Consider the following 18,635-nt stretch of genomic DNA (forward strand, 5'->3'; position numbering starts at 1 on the left):
GAAGTGAATTATTCTGTTTCCACAGGAGCAGTAATTTTGACAGAGAAAAATGATTCACTTAAGAATTTTCACAAATGTCATGGTGCTAGGAATACAACTAAGACCCCTAATCCTGTAAATTTAAACCAAGTTATTTAAACCAAGTTATCCTGTAAGTTTTAAACCCACAGAGCAAGATTTCCCAGTATGAAGTTACAGTTGTTTTCCCTAGGGCATTTAAAATAATTTATATTACCCAATCTAGTAAAGCAGAGTCCATTTATATTCATTTTTCAGTTGTAAATCAAATCTGCCCTACTAAAGTCATTTATTTCTTCAAAGTTTTTATTTTTTGAGGTGAAATTCACATAAAATAAAGCATCTTAAAGTGAGCAATTCAGTAGCATTTAGTGCATTCACAGTGTTGAGCAACCACCATCTCTTTCTAGTTCCAGAACCTTTTCATCACCCCAAAACAAAACTTCATATCCATTAAGCACTTGCTCCCCATTCTCCCCTCCCCTCAGCTCCTGGTAACCATCAGTCTGCTCTTGATGAGTTTACCTATTCCAAATTTCTCATAAATGGAATCACACACTATGTGACCTTTTCATCTGGCTTCTTTCACTTAGCATAATGTTTTTGAGGTTCAACCATGCTGTGGCAAATGTCAGTACTTCACTCCTTTTTATGGCTGAATAATATTGCAGTGCACGTGAAAGCATGCATGCAGGTGTGCGGGTGTGTATAAGTGCGTGTGAGTACATGCAGTCTCTCTTTCCCTCCTCCCCTTTCCTCACCTCCTGTCTCCTGCCCCTGAGCAAAAGATGCAGAATCTAACACTAATCATGAAGAAACATCAGACAGAGCCAAATAACTGGCCTGTAGTCTTCAAAAGTATCAAGGTCAGGGAAGTCAAGGAAATACTGAAGACGTATTTCAGTCTGCCAGCAACTAAAGGGAGGTGACAACTACCTGCAGTGTGTGATTCCAAACTGGATCCTTTTGCTACAAAGGACATTATTGGGACAACTGGTAAATTGGAATGGGGCATGAGTGGTACTGTATAAACGATGATTTCATGATGTTGATGGTTGTATGGTAGATTCATAGGAGAATGCACTATTTATAGGAATTATTTTGCAACCATCCTGAGGAAAGGGAACATCAGGTCAGCAACTTCTCAAACAGTTCAGATAAAAAAAGGCTCTTTGAATTACACTTCCAACTTTTCTATAAATTTGGGACTCTTTCAAAAAATTTTTAAAGTATCAACCAAAAATTCCTGGAATACAAACACTCTCCTATGTAGGTATATATCTACATAATTTCAAACTTTAATCAACCAAAATCTGATAGAAAGGAATTCATTGGTTTCCATCCAGTTTGATACCTCAAAAAAATTAAAGAGTATTTCTATCACATATCATCAGCATACATAAGTAGAATGAGAGCAATAAGGAACCTAAAAAGACTGTCTGGGTCCCTCTCCCTGTCCCAAGACCATCACGGTCTTCCCAGTAGACCACCCAAATAGCTGCGAGCTTTCTTTTTATGGCTCAGCAATTTTCCCAACCTTGAGCCTATTTCCTGACTAAATCCTCTGAAGATAAAATCTGTTGGCTCCTTAAATAAGCAAATTTTAACAGGAGATAATCAATCCTCAATTATTCATGTATATTTGGTTATGTGTGCTTTCTGAGCACAGGATTAATATTGATAAAAGGTGTTGAAATAGTTCAGATGAACTTTTTCCATATTTCGGCCCAAAAGGTAGAATTAAATTTTGAGAATTTACGACTTCAGAATTAGAAACAGAACAATTAAACTTTAAAATACATACGAAATCCTGTTGACTATGGCATCTTCATCTTCTTGTTCATCTGCAAAAACATTTAAGGTATTAATTTTTTTTATCATCCAACAAAATGTTTTATTAATTTACTAAAAATATAAACTTAAAAAAGCAATTACTGAATAAAAGCAATTTTCAAAAAGTAATGTGTTTACTTCAGCACAGATCCAAAATTAAATCTCATTAAACCAGATAGGATACAATATGGTTAGAGAATAGAGTGTTTTGATTAATCAAAAGTTCTCATTAACAAAACTACCATATGTAAACTAAAATTTTCCATTTATTTAGTGCTCAAGAAAATAAAACTTAGTGGACCTTTAGAACCACTATCAAGTTTATTGTTATACAATGTAAATGAAATTGCTAATAAATGAAATTTTCTGGTTGATAACAGCCAAAAAAAAATTTTACTATAAAATTAAAATTCAGAATCTTACAACCCATGTACCTTTCTATAATTTGAGTATGTCATTAGTAACGGTAATACTGAGGATTCTCTCGGACCATCCCAAACTACTGTGGATACCATGGCCTCAACATTCCACCATGACTGTTAAGCTACAGACTGAGCTATACCAAGTTTGACATATCCTTTAATAGCAGATGGTCCCTGCTCCAGTACTCATTCACCCTCCCTCTCCCTGTCTCTCATGCTGCCAGCCATCTTTTTTGTCCTCCCACACAAACTTACCAGCTGGAGAAACTATGATCCAATTATAAGAATATTGCACAACACCTCTGGCCCCTCCTTCTTCTCAATACCTAACTAGGGCTGTCCTCAAAGCCTCTCTCTGTAGGTCTCTGGCATTTTGAGCACCCACCTGCTTCAGTGTCATGGTGTATTTGGGCCATTCTCTTAGTCCAGTCTCCAGTCTTAATTATAGGCTACCCAAAATAGTTTTACAGCCAAAGGGACCACAAAATAACACAGTCACAGTTAATTTTTATACTGTTGTGCCCACATCCAATCACCCATCAAATCTTGAAGAATGTGTTAATAACTCCATATCCATTCCAATTGTATTCCCAACACTCTACCAACCAGGTCCACAGTCCTCACCACCTCCACCCCACAATTACTCTAAAAAGCATCTAATAAATCTCCAAGTTTCCTGCTCATCACCTAATTTCCCCTAAAATATTGCATTTATATTCATTCATTCTCTCTCTCTCCCTCTTTCTGTGTCCATAATCTATGAAACCAGATGCCAAAACATCTTTAAAAATAGCTAAGATACTGTCTTGGATCCCAGGTCTTCAAAATTTTGAGAGATTATAGAATCTAAGGAGTATTTCAGTGTAGTCACAGAGCCAAGTAAATAGTACTAAAGTAAGGCACTAGACTATTTCCTGATTTCTTTCAAAAATCTGACAAGTTTAGGGGCCAGCCCGGGGGCATAGTAGTTCATTTCACATGCTCTGCTTCAGCGGCCCAGGGTTCACAGGTTCAGATCCTGGGCTCAGACCTACGCACCGCTTATCAAGCCACACTGTGGCAGGCATCTCACATACAAGATAGAGGAAGATGGGAACAGATGTTAGCTCAGGGCCAGTCCTCCTCAGCAAAAAGAGGAGGTTTGGCGGCAGAGGTTAGCCGAGGGCTAATCTTCCTCAAAAAAAAAAAGAGTCTGACAAGTTTAATATGATAACATAAGGAATCTTTAACATATGGAATCCTTAAGTATTCAAATGGCACCTACTATTAGCCCGCATCACAGGTGGAAAATCCTGCAAGGATTATACAAGATAATACATAACTGAATACTAAATGGTCTTATGGAGATTCTAAATTCTACATCGCTTTAGAGAAAGGAAAGATATTCTGGTAGTCTGAGACAGGATGGGGTGGGGGTGAGTATGTTCAAAGTCAGAGCCAGTCACAAGGAACCAAGTACCCTCATAAACTGGAATGCCCCTCATACTGAACAGCCCCACACTCTTCTTAGCTGGACACAAGAATGCTGATAAACAAGGGCTGTGGTCTAAGAGGATGACCTTATGAGCAGTCAGAGTCCCTCGACGTTATTCTTAGTGCTCTTCACACCAGGCAACTGCTGGCTTCAGTCACGAGCACACTGAATATACTACCACACTGACAGGCACTGTACCATAGACCTCAAGCACAAGAATCAAAGTTTTAATTACAATGTTTCTACTTGCCTGATTTTCTCTTGTATCTTGTAATGATGAAGTAGGAAACTACATAGAGAATGGCAAAAAGAAGGAAACATATCTGAAAGAAAACAAAGTTAACAGATCATTTACATTTTTTGCATATCTTTTCTTAAATAATAGAAGACACATCTTTGGTATTTATAGAAAAAAGGATTCTATTACAAAGTAAAAACTTCAGATATTTTGCTAATGTAAAGTTTTGATGAAATATTAATTTACATAAACTAGTCAGCCCAGTTTAATTACAGAAAAAAAAATGTCAAATGAAGATTTTTCTTTTCTTAACTTGACCAAATTGTTTTCAAAATCATGTGGAAACATAAAGAAGCAGACCATCTCTGACAATCCTGAAAAACAAAGTCAATGAGAGGCTACTATCCCTACCAAATATTAAAACATATCAAAAGCCTCAATCACATTTAAAGAGTGTACTGGCACCAAAACTTGACAGATCTATGAAAGAGATTCTATTATATAAAAATTTATATAATTGGTTATACATACAAGAGGCATCACAAACCAATGCGGGAAGGGAATAATTATTCAATAAATATACCATATATCAAAATAAAAAAATCTCTTGTTGAACTGCTGTTTAATATTAAATTCCATTTCATTTCAATCAGATCTAGGGAATGATAGGCAAAAAAGGATGGGTCAAGGACTAGAGATCTTACGATAGTCAAAGACCAAGTGTGCTGGAAATAAGGGCTTATTAGAGCTGTGGACCATGGTAAAAATACTTTGAAGATTCTCAAATGAAACCACTGCAAGTGATAAGCAAGTCTAGGGAGCACCCCATGCATGAATTTCTGAAGAAGGGTTGGTGGCCATATGACTGACAACAACCCTGGATCTAGGTGGTGGACATCCACCATACAATGTCATCTGGCAAATGACAAAATGAGAATGGAGAGGAAGACTACGAGCCTCATGCCAAAGCCTTCCCAATATATGTAGGAAAGTGACAAGAGCAATATTGACACTGACCAACAGGAGCAAAGCATCAAGAGCATCAAAGATGGCCCACTGCTGGGAGCCTGTAAGGAGTTCCAGGTAGGTAAGCGAATGTTAACACCAAGACCAACTCCTCCCAAAATCCTTTGGAGTATGAGATGGGTCAAAAAGGAAAACCAGTTATTGCTGAAGAAATGTAAATAGAGGGTCTTCTGAGAAGAAGTTGAAGATCAGGGGGAAACTGTTTACAATGGAATGGAAGTCTGAGTAGGGCTAGAAGAGCAATGGAAGGAAGAGTGACTGGGCATAAATACAGTGAATTATGACGTTAAAGTCACAGAGATCAGATGACCAAGGGAATTAATATTTATGACAAAGGCTGACTAGAGTTTATTCATTCAACAGTTACTTATTGTGGGCTTACTATATACCCACCATTCTTCTAAGAACTGAGGACACAGCAGTAAACAAAACCAAGTTCCTGATCTCATTAAGTTTACACTCCATTAAGAAAACAGAGAATAAATAAATAAATATGCAGAGTGTCAGATGATGATTAGCGCAGGGTTAGGGGAAAAGGGAGTGCCAGCAGGGGTGAGGGGGCATGACTCACTAATAAGGTGACATCTGAGGAAAGAGTTGTGGGAGCAAAGAGAACAACATGCAGATATCTGGAGGGACAGCATTCGAGGCAGAGAAAACAGTAATGCCCAGGGTCTGAGACCAGAAAGGCTCTGATGTGTTCAAACGAGGAGTTAAGAGATGAGGTCACATAGGAGTTTGTAGTAAGTGTTGGTTCTTAGAGGTGGTATTTTGTTGGGGTCTCTTTCGTTTGTTTGTTTTTGGTGAGGAAAATTGGCCCTGAGCTAACATTTGTGCCAAACCTCCTCTACTTTGTATGTGGGATGCCGCCACAGCATGGCTTGATGAGCAGTATGCAGGTCCGGGCCGGGGATCCGAACCCATGAACCCCAGGCTGCCGAAGTGGAGCACATGAACTTAACCACTACACCACCAGGCCAGGCCCTAGTTATGTTTTTTATCCTGAGTGAGATGGGAAGCCACTGGAGGATTCTGAACAGAGGAGTGATATGATCTGACATATTGCAAAAGGCTCACTCTAATCGTACTGTGGAAAATAAATGAGAAGTGGGCAAGGGCAGAAGCAGCGAGAGCAGTCACGAGTTTACTGCAATAATCCAGAAGAGAGGTCACTTAGAGCCATGCAGTGCAGGTGTTAAAGTTATCACGCTCTGGGTATGCTGTGAAAGCAGACTTGGCAGATACAAGGTTCTTGGCATGAAAAGACAGGAGCTGCCACCACCTGAGTCAGGAAACATTACGAGGATAGTTCTGGGTGGCAATAAGCAGTACAGTGTGCACTGCTGAATTTGAAATGTGTATTACTCACTCAGGTGGAGAGGTTGGATGGGCAGTTGGATATAAAAATCTGTACAATTCAGGAGAAAAGGCCAGGCCGGGTGGGGAAAAAAGGATCATCAGCAGATAGATGATATTTAAAGCTCTGAGACAAGACAAGATTTCCATCCTAGGAAGTGAGTAGGAAGTCTCTCCCCTTCATCCCAGGGGAGAGAAGTCTGAGAACAGAGCCCCGGGGTTCTCAACATTTAGAAGTCAACTTGACAGAAGAAATCAGCAACAGCTGCCTGAGGAGAAGCAGTCAGCAGGTGGCAGGCAGACGAGACTGAGAGTCCTGCAAGCCAAGTGAAGAAAGTTTACCTAGGAAAAGGGAATTATCAACTGTGTCAAACCTGCTGACAGGCCAAGTAAGATGAGGACAGAGAACTGACAACTGGATTTAGCAACAGAGAGGTCATCGGTGACCTTGACAAGAGTTGTTTTTCTGGAGGGATGGAGGCAAAACTGATTGAAGAGGATTAAGAGAGCAGAAAAACTGGAAACAAAATGTTAAGTAGACTGTTCTTTCCAGGAAGCTTATGATAAAAGGGATCAAAGGGAATGTGAAGTCAAGAGGGTTTGTTTACGAAGAGAACAGTTACAGATGGTTGTAGGAATAATCCAGTAGAGAGAAAAATTACTGATGCAAGAAGGAAAAGGGAGAATTGCTGAAAAAATGTGCTCAAGTTGAGGGGCTAGATGTAAAATTTATCCACAGTAAGGAGGAGGAGGAAGAGTAGAAGGAGACAGAACCTTTGAGTTCGTGGCAGGTAGGTAAGTAGATGTGTGGTGGAAGCATAAAGACATTCTCTTGGATGGCTTCTGTTTTTCCACTGAAACAGAAGCAAGTTCATCAAATGAGAGTTACACATGGAGAGAGGGGAGAGAAGACGGGTTAAGTCACACAGGACAATGGGAGAATAAATGGAGTAGAGAAACACAACAGAAGGGAGAGGACAGGTGAGATGAAATGGCCCTTAACATTCCAGGCAAACCCAAGCCAAAACTCTAAGAATGCAGGAGGCCTGATGGTGCTACACAACATAAGAGCCTGATTCCTAGATGCTGAGGCAGATGCAGGCAGAGTCCCCCACAAATATCAGAGGCTTGATGATTCTAACACATACCCTATTCTCTCTCCCCTTTACAACATGTACTTGCAAACTTCTACTTTTTCACCATTCACTTACTCTTCCAACTACTAGTGTGACTTCATGCCCACTCATTAACTCAAAGTGCTCTGGCAGCAGTCAGTAATGACCCAACAGCCCAATTACACTTTCATGATCTCACTTGACCTCTAAGCAGCAACTTCCATGTCAGCAATCTTTCTCCCTCTCTGATTGCTCTCTCAGTCACTGTCACTAGCTTCCCTTTTCCTACAAGCCTTTAAACATTATTCTTCTCTGTGATTTCTGGCCTGAGCCAGAAACAGATTCTCATTCCACAAGCTCTTCATAGGTAACCTCATTTGCTCCCAGGGTTTTAACCACAGATCCCTGGACCACTGTTTGAGAATCACTGGTTTAGGCTATCAGAAAGAGTGAGTGCAATGACTGGCCATGAAACCTAAGTAGATTGGGAGAAAAGTGAAGCCAAGGACAGGGTGACGTATAGGAGGCTCCTGGTAGAGAAGCAGCTGCGATAAAAGTACTTAACCAAGAAAGTTGGAAAATAGAAGGTTGTGATTAAAGGATGCTTTAGGATTTCTTAAATTAGCAATTAAAGGTGGACAACAGTAGTTTCAGGAATTCCAGGGAGTTAGTGCAGAAGTGGTCAATGGGAAGGCATGAAAGTTAATGGACAAAAAAGGAAATCAAGGAACCAAAATGCATGGCATGGAATGAAAAGACTAATGGAAAGCATTAAATGGAAAACATTTAAGAGTAGAAGTAAGGCTAACAATTATAAAAAGTAATCTAAGTATTACTGACTTGGAAATAAAAGCTACCTGAATATGAAAATGAAAATACAACTTTAACAGACGGTTGTTTTTCCAGTTTCAAAGGTGGGAACTAGGAGCAGGTGCTCCTCCTTTAAATGAGTGTGTGTGTAGCAGACAAACAGACCCACAGGGATGAGAGAAATGAAAGCAAGCTGTAATGATGCAGCCTATTGTCCTACATGCAGTGGGGACAAAAGGAAATTCCTAACCAAAAAAAGGAGAAAAACATTCCAGCTCCTCACCATAACAGTGAGGAACAGCTGATAAAAAGAGACAGGCTGGGCTCTCATGGTTCCCTGAAAAGACTGAGCTGCTCTCCTGGCCAGGGAAGGAAGGGCTGAGTGCTCACAAGCAGGAACAAACACGAGTGTGTTCCTCTGTGCCAGGTGAGCCAGAGAGTAGGGAATTCATCCCTCTCAGGGCCACATGGCTTTAGTCCTGATGTTGATCAAGAATGACATTTGGGAGCTGAGTTACCCAGTCACAAGTAACCTAATAATACATTTAAAATACGTTGTGAAAAGCTACTGTCCTTAAATTCCATGTGTAAGATTTGAACCTAAATTCAAACTGGTGCATCACAATCAAATTGTACTACCTAGCTTTTCATATAAGGCTGATGGGCTTCAACTAATTTAGGGTGACTAAAAGGAATCAGTATCATAAAAGAGTGACTGATGTAAATGGACTCAAGGACTGCTACCACCAATACATTTCTAACAAAATCCTGGGAGAGAAGATAAGTAAACCATAATTGAGCCAATAATCTCATTCCACAGCAGAGAGCCAAGAGACACGGCTTTATTTTAAAATTGCTAAATCAAAAATTAGAGATGTTATCCTTTAAAGTTACAAGCTAACGACTAAAATAATTAAAATTATAATCTTTCAAATTACCCTAAGAGCCAGGAAAATGAAAATAAAAAAAAGAAAAATCTAGACTATATAGTAAAAGGCAAGAAAACACATATAGTTACAAAAATAATAAGATAATAAGGATGAAACGTATTAAAATTATAACTGTAAATGAGACAAACTATTAAAAGAAAACACTCAGAGACTGAGACATATCTAAAATAGTGACTCAGAAAGGTTGCAAACAAAAGGATAAACAGAGACATATTAGGCAGATGCTAACACAAAAGTAAATTAGGCTGTCCATCTTTTTTTCTCTCAGATAAGGCTGAATTTAAGGCAAGAGGTGTCAAGTAAGACAAAGGACGGCACTTTATGAACAGTAGTATAACCCACCATGAGGAAAACATCTTCAAGCACCAGAATACTTCTTTTTGTGTGTGTGAGGAAGATTGGCCTTGAGCTAACATCTGTTGCCAATCTTCCTCTATTTTTTATGTGGGATGCTGCCACAGTGTGGCTTGACAAGCGGTGCTAGGTCTGCACCCAGGATCCAAACCTGCAAACCACAGGCCACCAAAGCGGAGTATGCAATGCTAAACACTATGCCACTAGGCTGGCACCCAAAATACATTTTTTAAAATTGAATATGCAAGAAAAAATAAAACACTTTAGTTAAGAGACTTTAATTCACCATGGAAGAAAAAGTAAACCCAAACTAAATACATAATAAATGTGAATTTTAACAAGTACTAAGATTGCTCTACTAAATAAACGTGTTTGTCATGCTCAATGCTCTGAACCCCCAAATACCCTATATCTTGCCATCCCCCTGCCCCAGCCACTAACAACCACTACTCTGCTTTCTGTTTCTATGAATTTGCCTATTCTGGATATGTCACATGAATGAATCATACAATATGTAGCTTTTTGTGTCTGGCTTCTTTCACTTCACATATTTTCAAGGTTCATCCCTGTTGTAGCATGCATCAATACATCATTTCTCTAGGTTTTTTATGAGAAAAATAAAGCCCTATTTGATTAAAAACACATTGAATATTTTGTTGCTAGCAGCTAAAAGCATTCCTTCAGATATATTTGCATATGCACACAAAGATGTATATATAAAGATGCTCATTGTTTCCTTGTTTGTAATTCCAACAAACCACCTTTCAAAAGAGAGAAGAAAAACTTACCATTGCTCTATCTCCAGAACAATTAATTTGAATACAAAACACCAGCTAATATCCACTCTTCTAACATGACTAGCACTATCACATCAATTGCCCTGTCTTTCAATTTGTGCTTCAATAAATGTAAAACAATATTTCCTCATAAACAAGTAACACTGAGACCTATAACAACGGGTAAATATTCCATTTTTCAAGACTATCAAAGCAAATTTCAGGTTCATTAATGTCATCTACAACATTACACTTTACTACTTGAGATTTTTCAGATTCTACATATTCTTACAACACAAGTCACCAGAAATAAGTTCTTTAAATCCCCTCTGCGATACAGACTTCAGAAAACATATACAGAACCACTTCATCTGAGAGGAGCCAGCACCAGTACCAGCTGTCATTCACCCTGTATCCTTCCAGCGCTTCACCCAATCACAGCTATTCTACCCACAAAGCCTCCCTCTTTCGGAATCCCCACAATACTCCTAGTCCACATATTTTAGCACAGCAATTGATTTCCTTTATATATTTCATGTAAATAAAACATCTCCTAAACTAGCCTAATATATACACATTATAAATATATTTAAATATAAAACTATAAATATCATAAATATATATTACACATTGATCATATATATATATATATTTAGGTATATTGGAGGTACTAACACAAACAGGGACTATCTTGCACATCTCTTGAATCTTCTTAAGTGCCTAGATAAACAATTTTAAAATAAGCCAAGTAAATCACACTCCCTTCTCCCTGCTGGTTCCTTAGCCTGAATCAAGTGTGACCAGGTCAAAGGGAAGACACTTGGAACTGGACAAAAGGTGGAAGTTTAGATTAGACTGGACTCAACTTTTCAATATGTGAAAGTGACTACAAAGCTATGAGATGAGCCCACGTTGTCATCAAGGGTAGGGAACAGAGCTCCAACAAAACATCCTTGTGAGCAGCCATGAGAGAACATTAAGCCTTTTTTTTTTTTTAAAAGATTGGCACCTGAGCTAACAAGTGAGGCCAATTTCTTTTTATTTTTCATTGCTTTTTCTCCCCCAAATCCCCCCAGGACATAGTTGTATATTCTAATTGTACGTCCCTCTGGTGGTGCTACGTGGGATGCTGCCTCAGCATGGCCTGATGAGCAGTGCCGTGTCCGCGCCCAGGATCTGAACTGGTGAAACCCTGGGCCGCCGAAGTGAAGCGTGCGAACTTAACCACTCAGCCCTGGGGCCAGCCCCTCAATCTTCTTCTTTTTTTCTTTGTAAGCTTCTTTATGACTATTTCCTACCAATTTTACCCATGCAATAAAGTACTGACATCTTAATGATACTGAGTCTTCCTTCCATGAAGATGGACTCTTTCTCCATTAATTTAGATCTTTGATATTTTTATCAGAGTGTGTAGTTTTCCTCAGATCTTGTGCATGTCTTGTTGGCTAAGCATTTTTTTCTTGGTTCTAATGTAAATAGTGTATTTTTAATTTCAAATTCCAAATTTTTGTTGCTGGTATATAGGAAAACAATTACCTTTTTGTATAATAACTTTGTATCTTGAAAGCTTCCTATAATTTCTTATTATTCCCAGACTTTTTTTGTTGTTACAGACTCTGGGATTTTCTGCATAGACGATCATCTCATCTGAGAACAAAAACAATTTTATTTCTTCCTTCTCAATCTGTATACCTATTATTTCTTTTTCTTACTGTATTAGCTAGGACTTCCAGTACAATGTTGAAAAGGAGTGGTGAGAAGGAACATCCTTGCCTTGTTCCTGATCTTAAGTGGGAAAGCTTCTAATTTCTCACCATTAACTATGATATTAGCTGTGGATATTCTTTAACAAATTGAGGAAGTTTCCCTCTACCCCTGGTTTACAGAGTTTTGTCATGAATGGGTGTTAGAGTTTGTCGAATGCTTTTTCTGCATCTACTGATAGGATCATGTGATGTTTCCTTACTTTAGTCTGTTGATGGGATGGATTACGTTAAGTGACTTTCGAATGCTGAACCAGCCTGAAACAAATCCCAACTGGATCATGCTGTATATTTCTTTTTAACACTGTTGGATTCAGTTTGCTAATATCTTCTTGTAGAACTGTGCATCAGGCTCATGAGAGATATTGGTCTGTAGTTTTCCTTTTTTGTAATGTCTTTGTCTGATTTTAATATTAGGGTAATGCTGGCCTCATCCTGTGAGTTAGGAAGTATTCCTTCTACTTCTATTTAAGATTCCAGAGAATTGGTATCACTTCTTCCTTAAACTATTGGTAGAATTCACCAGTGAAATCACCTGAGACTGGTATTTGGAGGGTCAGTTGCTTATTTAATTTCTTTAGTAGATAAAGACCTACTCAAATTATCTGTTTCACCTTGTGTGAGTTTTGATAGATTGCGTCTTTGAGGGAATTTGTCCATTTCGTCTAAATTTTCAAATCTCTGGGCACAGAGTGGTTCATAATATTTCTTTATTTTTAATGACCAAAGAATCAGTATAGGCCTCTCTTTCATTTCTGATATTAATAATTTGTGATTTCTATCTTTCTTTCTTGGTTAGCATACCTAATACCTAGAGGTTTATCAATTTTATTGATATTTTCAAAGCAGCAGCTTTAGATTTTGTGAAGTTTTAAGATTGATTTTCTGTTGTCAGTTTCATTGATTTCTGCTCTATTTCTTATTTCTTTTCTTTTGCTTACTTTGGAATTACTTTGCTCTCCTTTTTCTAGTTTTCTAAAGTGAAAGCTTAGATTATTGATTTTAGATCTTTCTTTTCTAATATGTCCATTCAATGCTACAAATTTCCCTCTAAGCATTCCTTTTGCTGCATCCCACAAATTTTGATAAATTATATTTTTATTTAAAAATATTTTTAAATTTCTCTTGAGACTTCTTTGACCCATGTGTTATTTTTTGTTTAATCTCCAAGTACTTTGGAGCCTTCCACTTATAGTTCTGTTATTAATTTGAAGTTTAACTCTACAGTGGTCTGAGAACAGACATTGTATGTTTTCTATTAAGTTTGTTAATGCGTGTTTTATGGCCTAGAACGTGGTCTATGTTGGTGAACATTCCATGCAAGCATGAGAAAAATGTACATTGTGCTCTTGACCAAGGAAGTACTCCATAAATGTTGATTAGATCCAGTTGACTGACAGTGCCGTTCAGTGCAACTATATACCCTTACTGATTTTCTGCCTGCTAGATCTGTCAATTACTGATAGAGGAATGAAGTGGTCTGCATCTACAATACTAGATTCATCCATTTCTCTTTGCAGTTCTATCAGATTTGCTTCATGAATTTTGACACTCTGATGGTAGGTGCAAACATAGGAAAGATTATGCCTCCCTGGGAAGTTGACCTCATATCATTTTGTACTGTCCCTTTTATCCCTGGTAATTTTCCTTGCTCTGAAGTCCACCTCGTCTGAAATTAATACAGCTACTCCAGCTCTCTTTGGATTAGTGTTAGCATGTATATTCTTCTCTGTCCCTTTACTTTTTTTAATTTTTATTGAGTTAATCATAGTTTACAATCTTGTGAAATTTCAGTTGTACATTATTGTTTGTCAGTCATGTTGTAGGTCCACCCCTTCACCCTTGGTGCCCACCCCCGAGCCCACCTTTCCCCTGGTAGCCACTAATCAGTTCTCTTTGTCCACAATTTTAAATTTGTCATGAGTGGAGTCATACAGAGATTGCCCTCCTCTGTCTCGCTTATTTCACTTAACATAATTCCCTCAAGGTCCATCCATGTTATTGCAAATGGGACGATTCTGTTCTTTTTATGGCTACGTAGTATTCCATTGTATATATATACCACATCTTCTTTATCCAGTCATCTGTGGATGGGCACTTAGGTTGCTTCCACGTCTTGGCTATTGTAAATAGTGCTGCAGTGAACATGGAGGTGCATAGGACTTTTGGGATTGCTGACTTCAAGCTCTTTGGATAGATACCCAGTAGTGGGATAGCTGGATCGTATGGTAGTTCTCTTTTTAATTTTTTGAGAATCTCCATACTGTTTTCCATAGTGGCTGCACCAGTTTGCATTCCCACCAGCAGTGTGTGAGGGTTCCTTTTTCTCCACAACCTCTCCAACATTTGTTACCATTAGTTTTAGATATTTTTGTCATTCTAATGGGTGTAAGGTTATATCTTCGTGTAGTTTTGATTTGCATTTCCCTGATGATCAGCGATGATGAACATCTTTTCATCTGCCTATTGGCTATCCATATATCTTCTTTGGAGAAATGTCTGTTCATGTCTCCAGCCCATTTTTTGCTCGGGTTGTTTGATTTTTTGTTGTTGGGTTGGTGAGTTCTTTATATATAATGGATATTAAGCCTTTGTCAGATGTATGACTTGCAAATATTTTTTCCCAGTTAGTGGGTTGTTTTTTTGTTTCAATCCTGTTTTCATTTGCCTTGAAGAAGCTCTTAGTCTGATGAAGTCCCATTTGTTTATTTTTTCTATTGTTTCCCTTCTCCGAGAAGACATGGTGTCCAAAAAGATCCTTTCAATACTGATGTCAAGGAGTGTACTGCCTACATTTTCTTCTAGAAGCCTTATGGTTTCAGGTCTCACCTTTAGGTCTTTGATCCATTTTGAGTTTATTTTGGTGAATGGTGAGAAAGAATGGTCAATTTTCATTCTTTTACATATGGTTTTCCAGTTTTCCCAGCACCAGTTGTTGAAAAGAGTTTCTTTTCTCCATTGTATGCCCTCAGCTCCTTTGTCGAAGATAAGCTGTCCATAGATGTGTGGTTTTATTTCTGGGCTTTCAATTCTGTTCCATTGATCTGTGCACCTGTTTCTGTACCAGTACCATGGTGTTTTGATTACTGTAGCTTTGTAGTATGTTTTGAAGTCAGGGATTGTGATGCCTCCTGTTTTGTTCTTTTTTTCTCAGGATTGCTTTAGCAACTCAGGGTCTTTTGTTGCCCCATATGAATTTTAGGATTCTTTGTTCTAATTCTGTAAGGAATGTCATTGGGATTCTGATTGGGATAATGTTGAATCTGTAAATTGCTTTAGGTAGAATAGACATTTTAACTATGTTTATTCTTCCAATCCATGTACATGGAATGTCTTTCCATTTCTCTATGTCATCATCCATTTCTTTCAGAAAGGCCTTGTAATTTTCATTGTATAGGTCTTTCACTTCCTTAGTTAAATTCACCCCAAGGTATTTTATTCTTTTTGTTGCGATTGTGAATGGTATTGTGTTCTTGAGTTCTTTTTCTGTTAGATCGTTATTAGAATATAGAAATGCTACTGATTTATGCAAATTGATTTTATACCCTGCAGCTTTGCTGTAGTTGTTCATTACTTCTAACAGTTTTCCAATGGATTCTTTGGGGTTTTCTATATATAAGATCATGTTGTCTGCAAACAGCGAGTTTCACTTCTTCCCTCCCTATTTGGATTCCTTTTATTCCTTTTTCTTGCCTGATTGCTCTGGCCAGGACCTCCAGTACCATGTTAAATAAGACTGGTGATAGAGGGCATCCTTGTCTCATTCCTGTTTTCAGGGGGACGGTGATCAGTTTTTGCCCACTGAGGATGACGTTGGCTGTGGGTCTGTCACATATGGCCTTTATTATGTTGAGGTAGTTCCCTTCTGTGCCCATTTTGTTTAGAGTTTTTATCATAAATGGCTGTTGGATCTTGTCAAATGCTTTCTCTGCATCTATTGAGATGATAATGTGGTTTTTATTCCTTAGTTTGTTGATGTGGTGTATCACGTTGATTGATTTGCAGATGTTGAACCAACCCTGTGTCCCTGGTATGGATCCCACTTGATCATGATGTATGATCCTTTTGATGAATTGCTGAATTTGGGTTGCCAAAATTTTGTTTAGAATTTTTGCATCTATGTTCATCAGCAATATTGGCCTGGAGTTCTCTTTTTTTCCATACTGTCCTTGACAGGCTTTGGTATCAGTGTGATGTTGGCCTCGTAGAATGTGTTAGGAAGTGTTCCATCCTCCCTAATTTTTTGGAAGAGCTTGAAAAGGATAGGTATTAAATCCTCTCTGAAAGTTTGGTAGAATTCCCCAGGAAAGCCATCTGGTCCTGGGGTTTTATTCTTTGGGATGTTTTTGATTGCTGTTTCAATCTCTTTCCTTGTGATTGGTCTGTTCAAATTGTCTGCTTCTTCTTGAGTGAGCTTTGTGAGATTGTAGGAGTCCAAGAATTTATCCATTTCCTCTAGGTTATCCATTTTGCTGGCATATAGTTTTTCGTAGTATTCTCTTACAATCCTTTGTACTTCTGCAGAGTCTGTTGTTATTTCTCCTCTTTCATTTCTGACTTTGTTCACTTGAGCTTTCTCCCTTTTTTCCTTTGTAAGTCTGGCTAGGGGTTTGTCAATTTTATTTGTCCTCTCAAAGAACCAGTTCTTTGTTTCATTGATCATTTCTACTGCCTTTTTTGTTTCTATAGCATTTATTCCTGCTCTGATTTTTATTATTTCTCTCCTTCTGCTGACTTTGGGCTTTGTTTGTTCTTCTTTCTGTAATTTGGTTAGGTGTAGTTTAAGATTGCTTACTTGGGATTTTTCTTGTTTGTTAAGATGTGTCTGTATTGTGATCAATTTTCCTCTTAATACAGCTTTTGCTGTATCCCATACGAGTTGGTACGGCATGTTATCATTTTCATTTGTCTCCAGGTATTTTTTGATTTCTTCTTTAATTTCTTCAATGATCCATTGTTTGTTCAGTAGTGTATTGTTTAGTCTCCACATCCTTGTGCCTTTCTCAGCTTTTTTCTTGTAATTAATTTCTAGCCTTATGGCATTATGATCAGAGAAGATGCTTGTTATTATTTCAATTTTTTTAAATTTTTAGAGGCTTGCCGTGTTTCCCAACATATGGTCTATCCTTGAGAATGTTCCATGCGCACTTGAAAAGAATGTGTATTCTGCTGTTTTTGGATGAAGTGTTCTATATATGTCTATTAAGTCCAATTGTTTTAGCTTTTTGTTTAGCTCCACTATTTCCTTGTTGATTTTCTGTCTGGATGATCTGCCCATTGATGTGAGTGGGGTGTTGAGGTCCCCTACTATTATTGGGTTGTTTTTAACATCTTCCTTTAGGTCTGTTAATAGTTGCTTTATGAACTTTGGTGCTCCTGTGTTGGGTGCGTAGATATTTATAAGTGTTATTTCTTCTTGATGAAGTGTCCCTTTGATCATTATATATTGTCCCTCTGTGTCTCTCTTTACCTGCCTTATTTTGAAACCCATTTTGTCTGATATAAGTATTGCAACAGCTGCTTTCTTATGTTTGCTATTAGCTTGAAGTATTGTCTTCCACCCCTTCACTCTGAGCCTGTGTTTGTCCTTGGGGCTGAGGTGTGTTTCCTAGAGGCAACAAATTGTTGGATCTTGTTCTTTAATCCTCTGTCTTTTTATTGGACAGTTCAATCCATTTACATTGAGAGTGATTATTGATGCATGAGGGCTTAATGCTGTCATTCTGTTGCTCGTTATCCAGTTTTCCTGCATTACCTTTGCTTCTCATCCTGTGTCTTTCAGCCTATCCATTGACTTCTGCAATTTCTTATGCTGAGTTTCTTAGATTTTTCCTTATTTATGTTTTGCGTCTCTGTTCTGTTTTTTAGTTTAGTGGCTACCCTGAAGTCTGTATTTAGAATCTTGTGTATAACACAGTCCATTTTCTGGTGGTCTCTTACTTACTTGGCCTAGACTGATCTAGTCACTTTCCTCTTCCCCTCCTAAGTTATTATTTTCATCTCTCATTCCAACTTGTGTTATGAGTTTGTGGTTAGAGTGATAAGATTGTCTTTGCTTTGGTGGTTTCCTTCCCTTTATGCTAATGCTATAGTTGAATATTTGCTATCCTATTCTGGTTCTATCTATTTGTCTCCCTACTCTGTGGTTTGTGACCCCATTCTCCCTTTTTTCCGTTTTTCAGGTATGAGAGCCGTCTTGAGGATTTCTTGTAGAGGAGGACTTTTGGTTACAAATTCCCTTAACTTTTGTTTGTCTGGAAAAGATTTAATTTCTCCCTCATATCTGAAGGATATTTTTGCTGGATAGAGTATTCTTAGCTGAAGATTTTTATCTTTTAAAGTTTTGAATATGTCATTCCATTCTCTCCTACTTGTCAGGTTTCTGCAGAGAAATCTGCTGAAAGTCTGATAGGAGTTCCTTTGTAGGTTATTTTCTTCTGTCTTGCTGCCCTGAGTATTCTTTCTTTGTCATTCATTTTTGCCATTTTTACTAGTATATG

The 18,635-nt window shown here is 38.1% G+C and overlaps 1 protein-coding gene across 9 annotated transcripts in view; it reads right to left on the reverse strand.

Moving 5' to 3' along the window:
* Nucleotides 1-18,635, reverse strand: part of LMBR1 (limb development membrane protein 1) — a 156,916-nt gene that overhangs the window by 118,259 nt on the left and 20,022 nt on the right. For 8 of the 9 annotated variants that reach the window (XM_070618065.1, XM_070618064.1, XM_070618070.1 and 5 more), the window contains exons 2-3: nt 3,998-4,070; nt 1,823-1,862 (exon numbers count right to left, since the gene is read on the reverse strand). In XM_070618065.1, the coding sequence (XP_070474166.1) occupies nt 1,823-1,862; nt 3,998-4,070 (113 nt within the window). The remainder of the gene's footprint in view (nt 1-1,822; nt 1,863-3,997; nt 4,071-18,635) is intronic. The other variant, XM_070618072.1, reaches the window with a different exon arrangement.

Source organism: Equus przewalskii, chromosome 4, assembly GCF_037783145.1.
Source record: "Equus przewalskii isolate Varuska chromosome 4, EquPr2, whole genome shotgun sequence".
Classification (NCBI taxonomy): domain Eukaryota; kingdom Metazoa; phylum Chordata; class Mammalia; order Perissodactyla; family Equidae; genus Equus; species Equus przewalskii.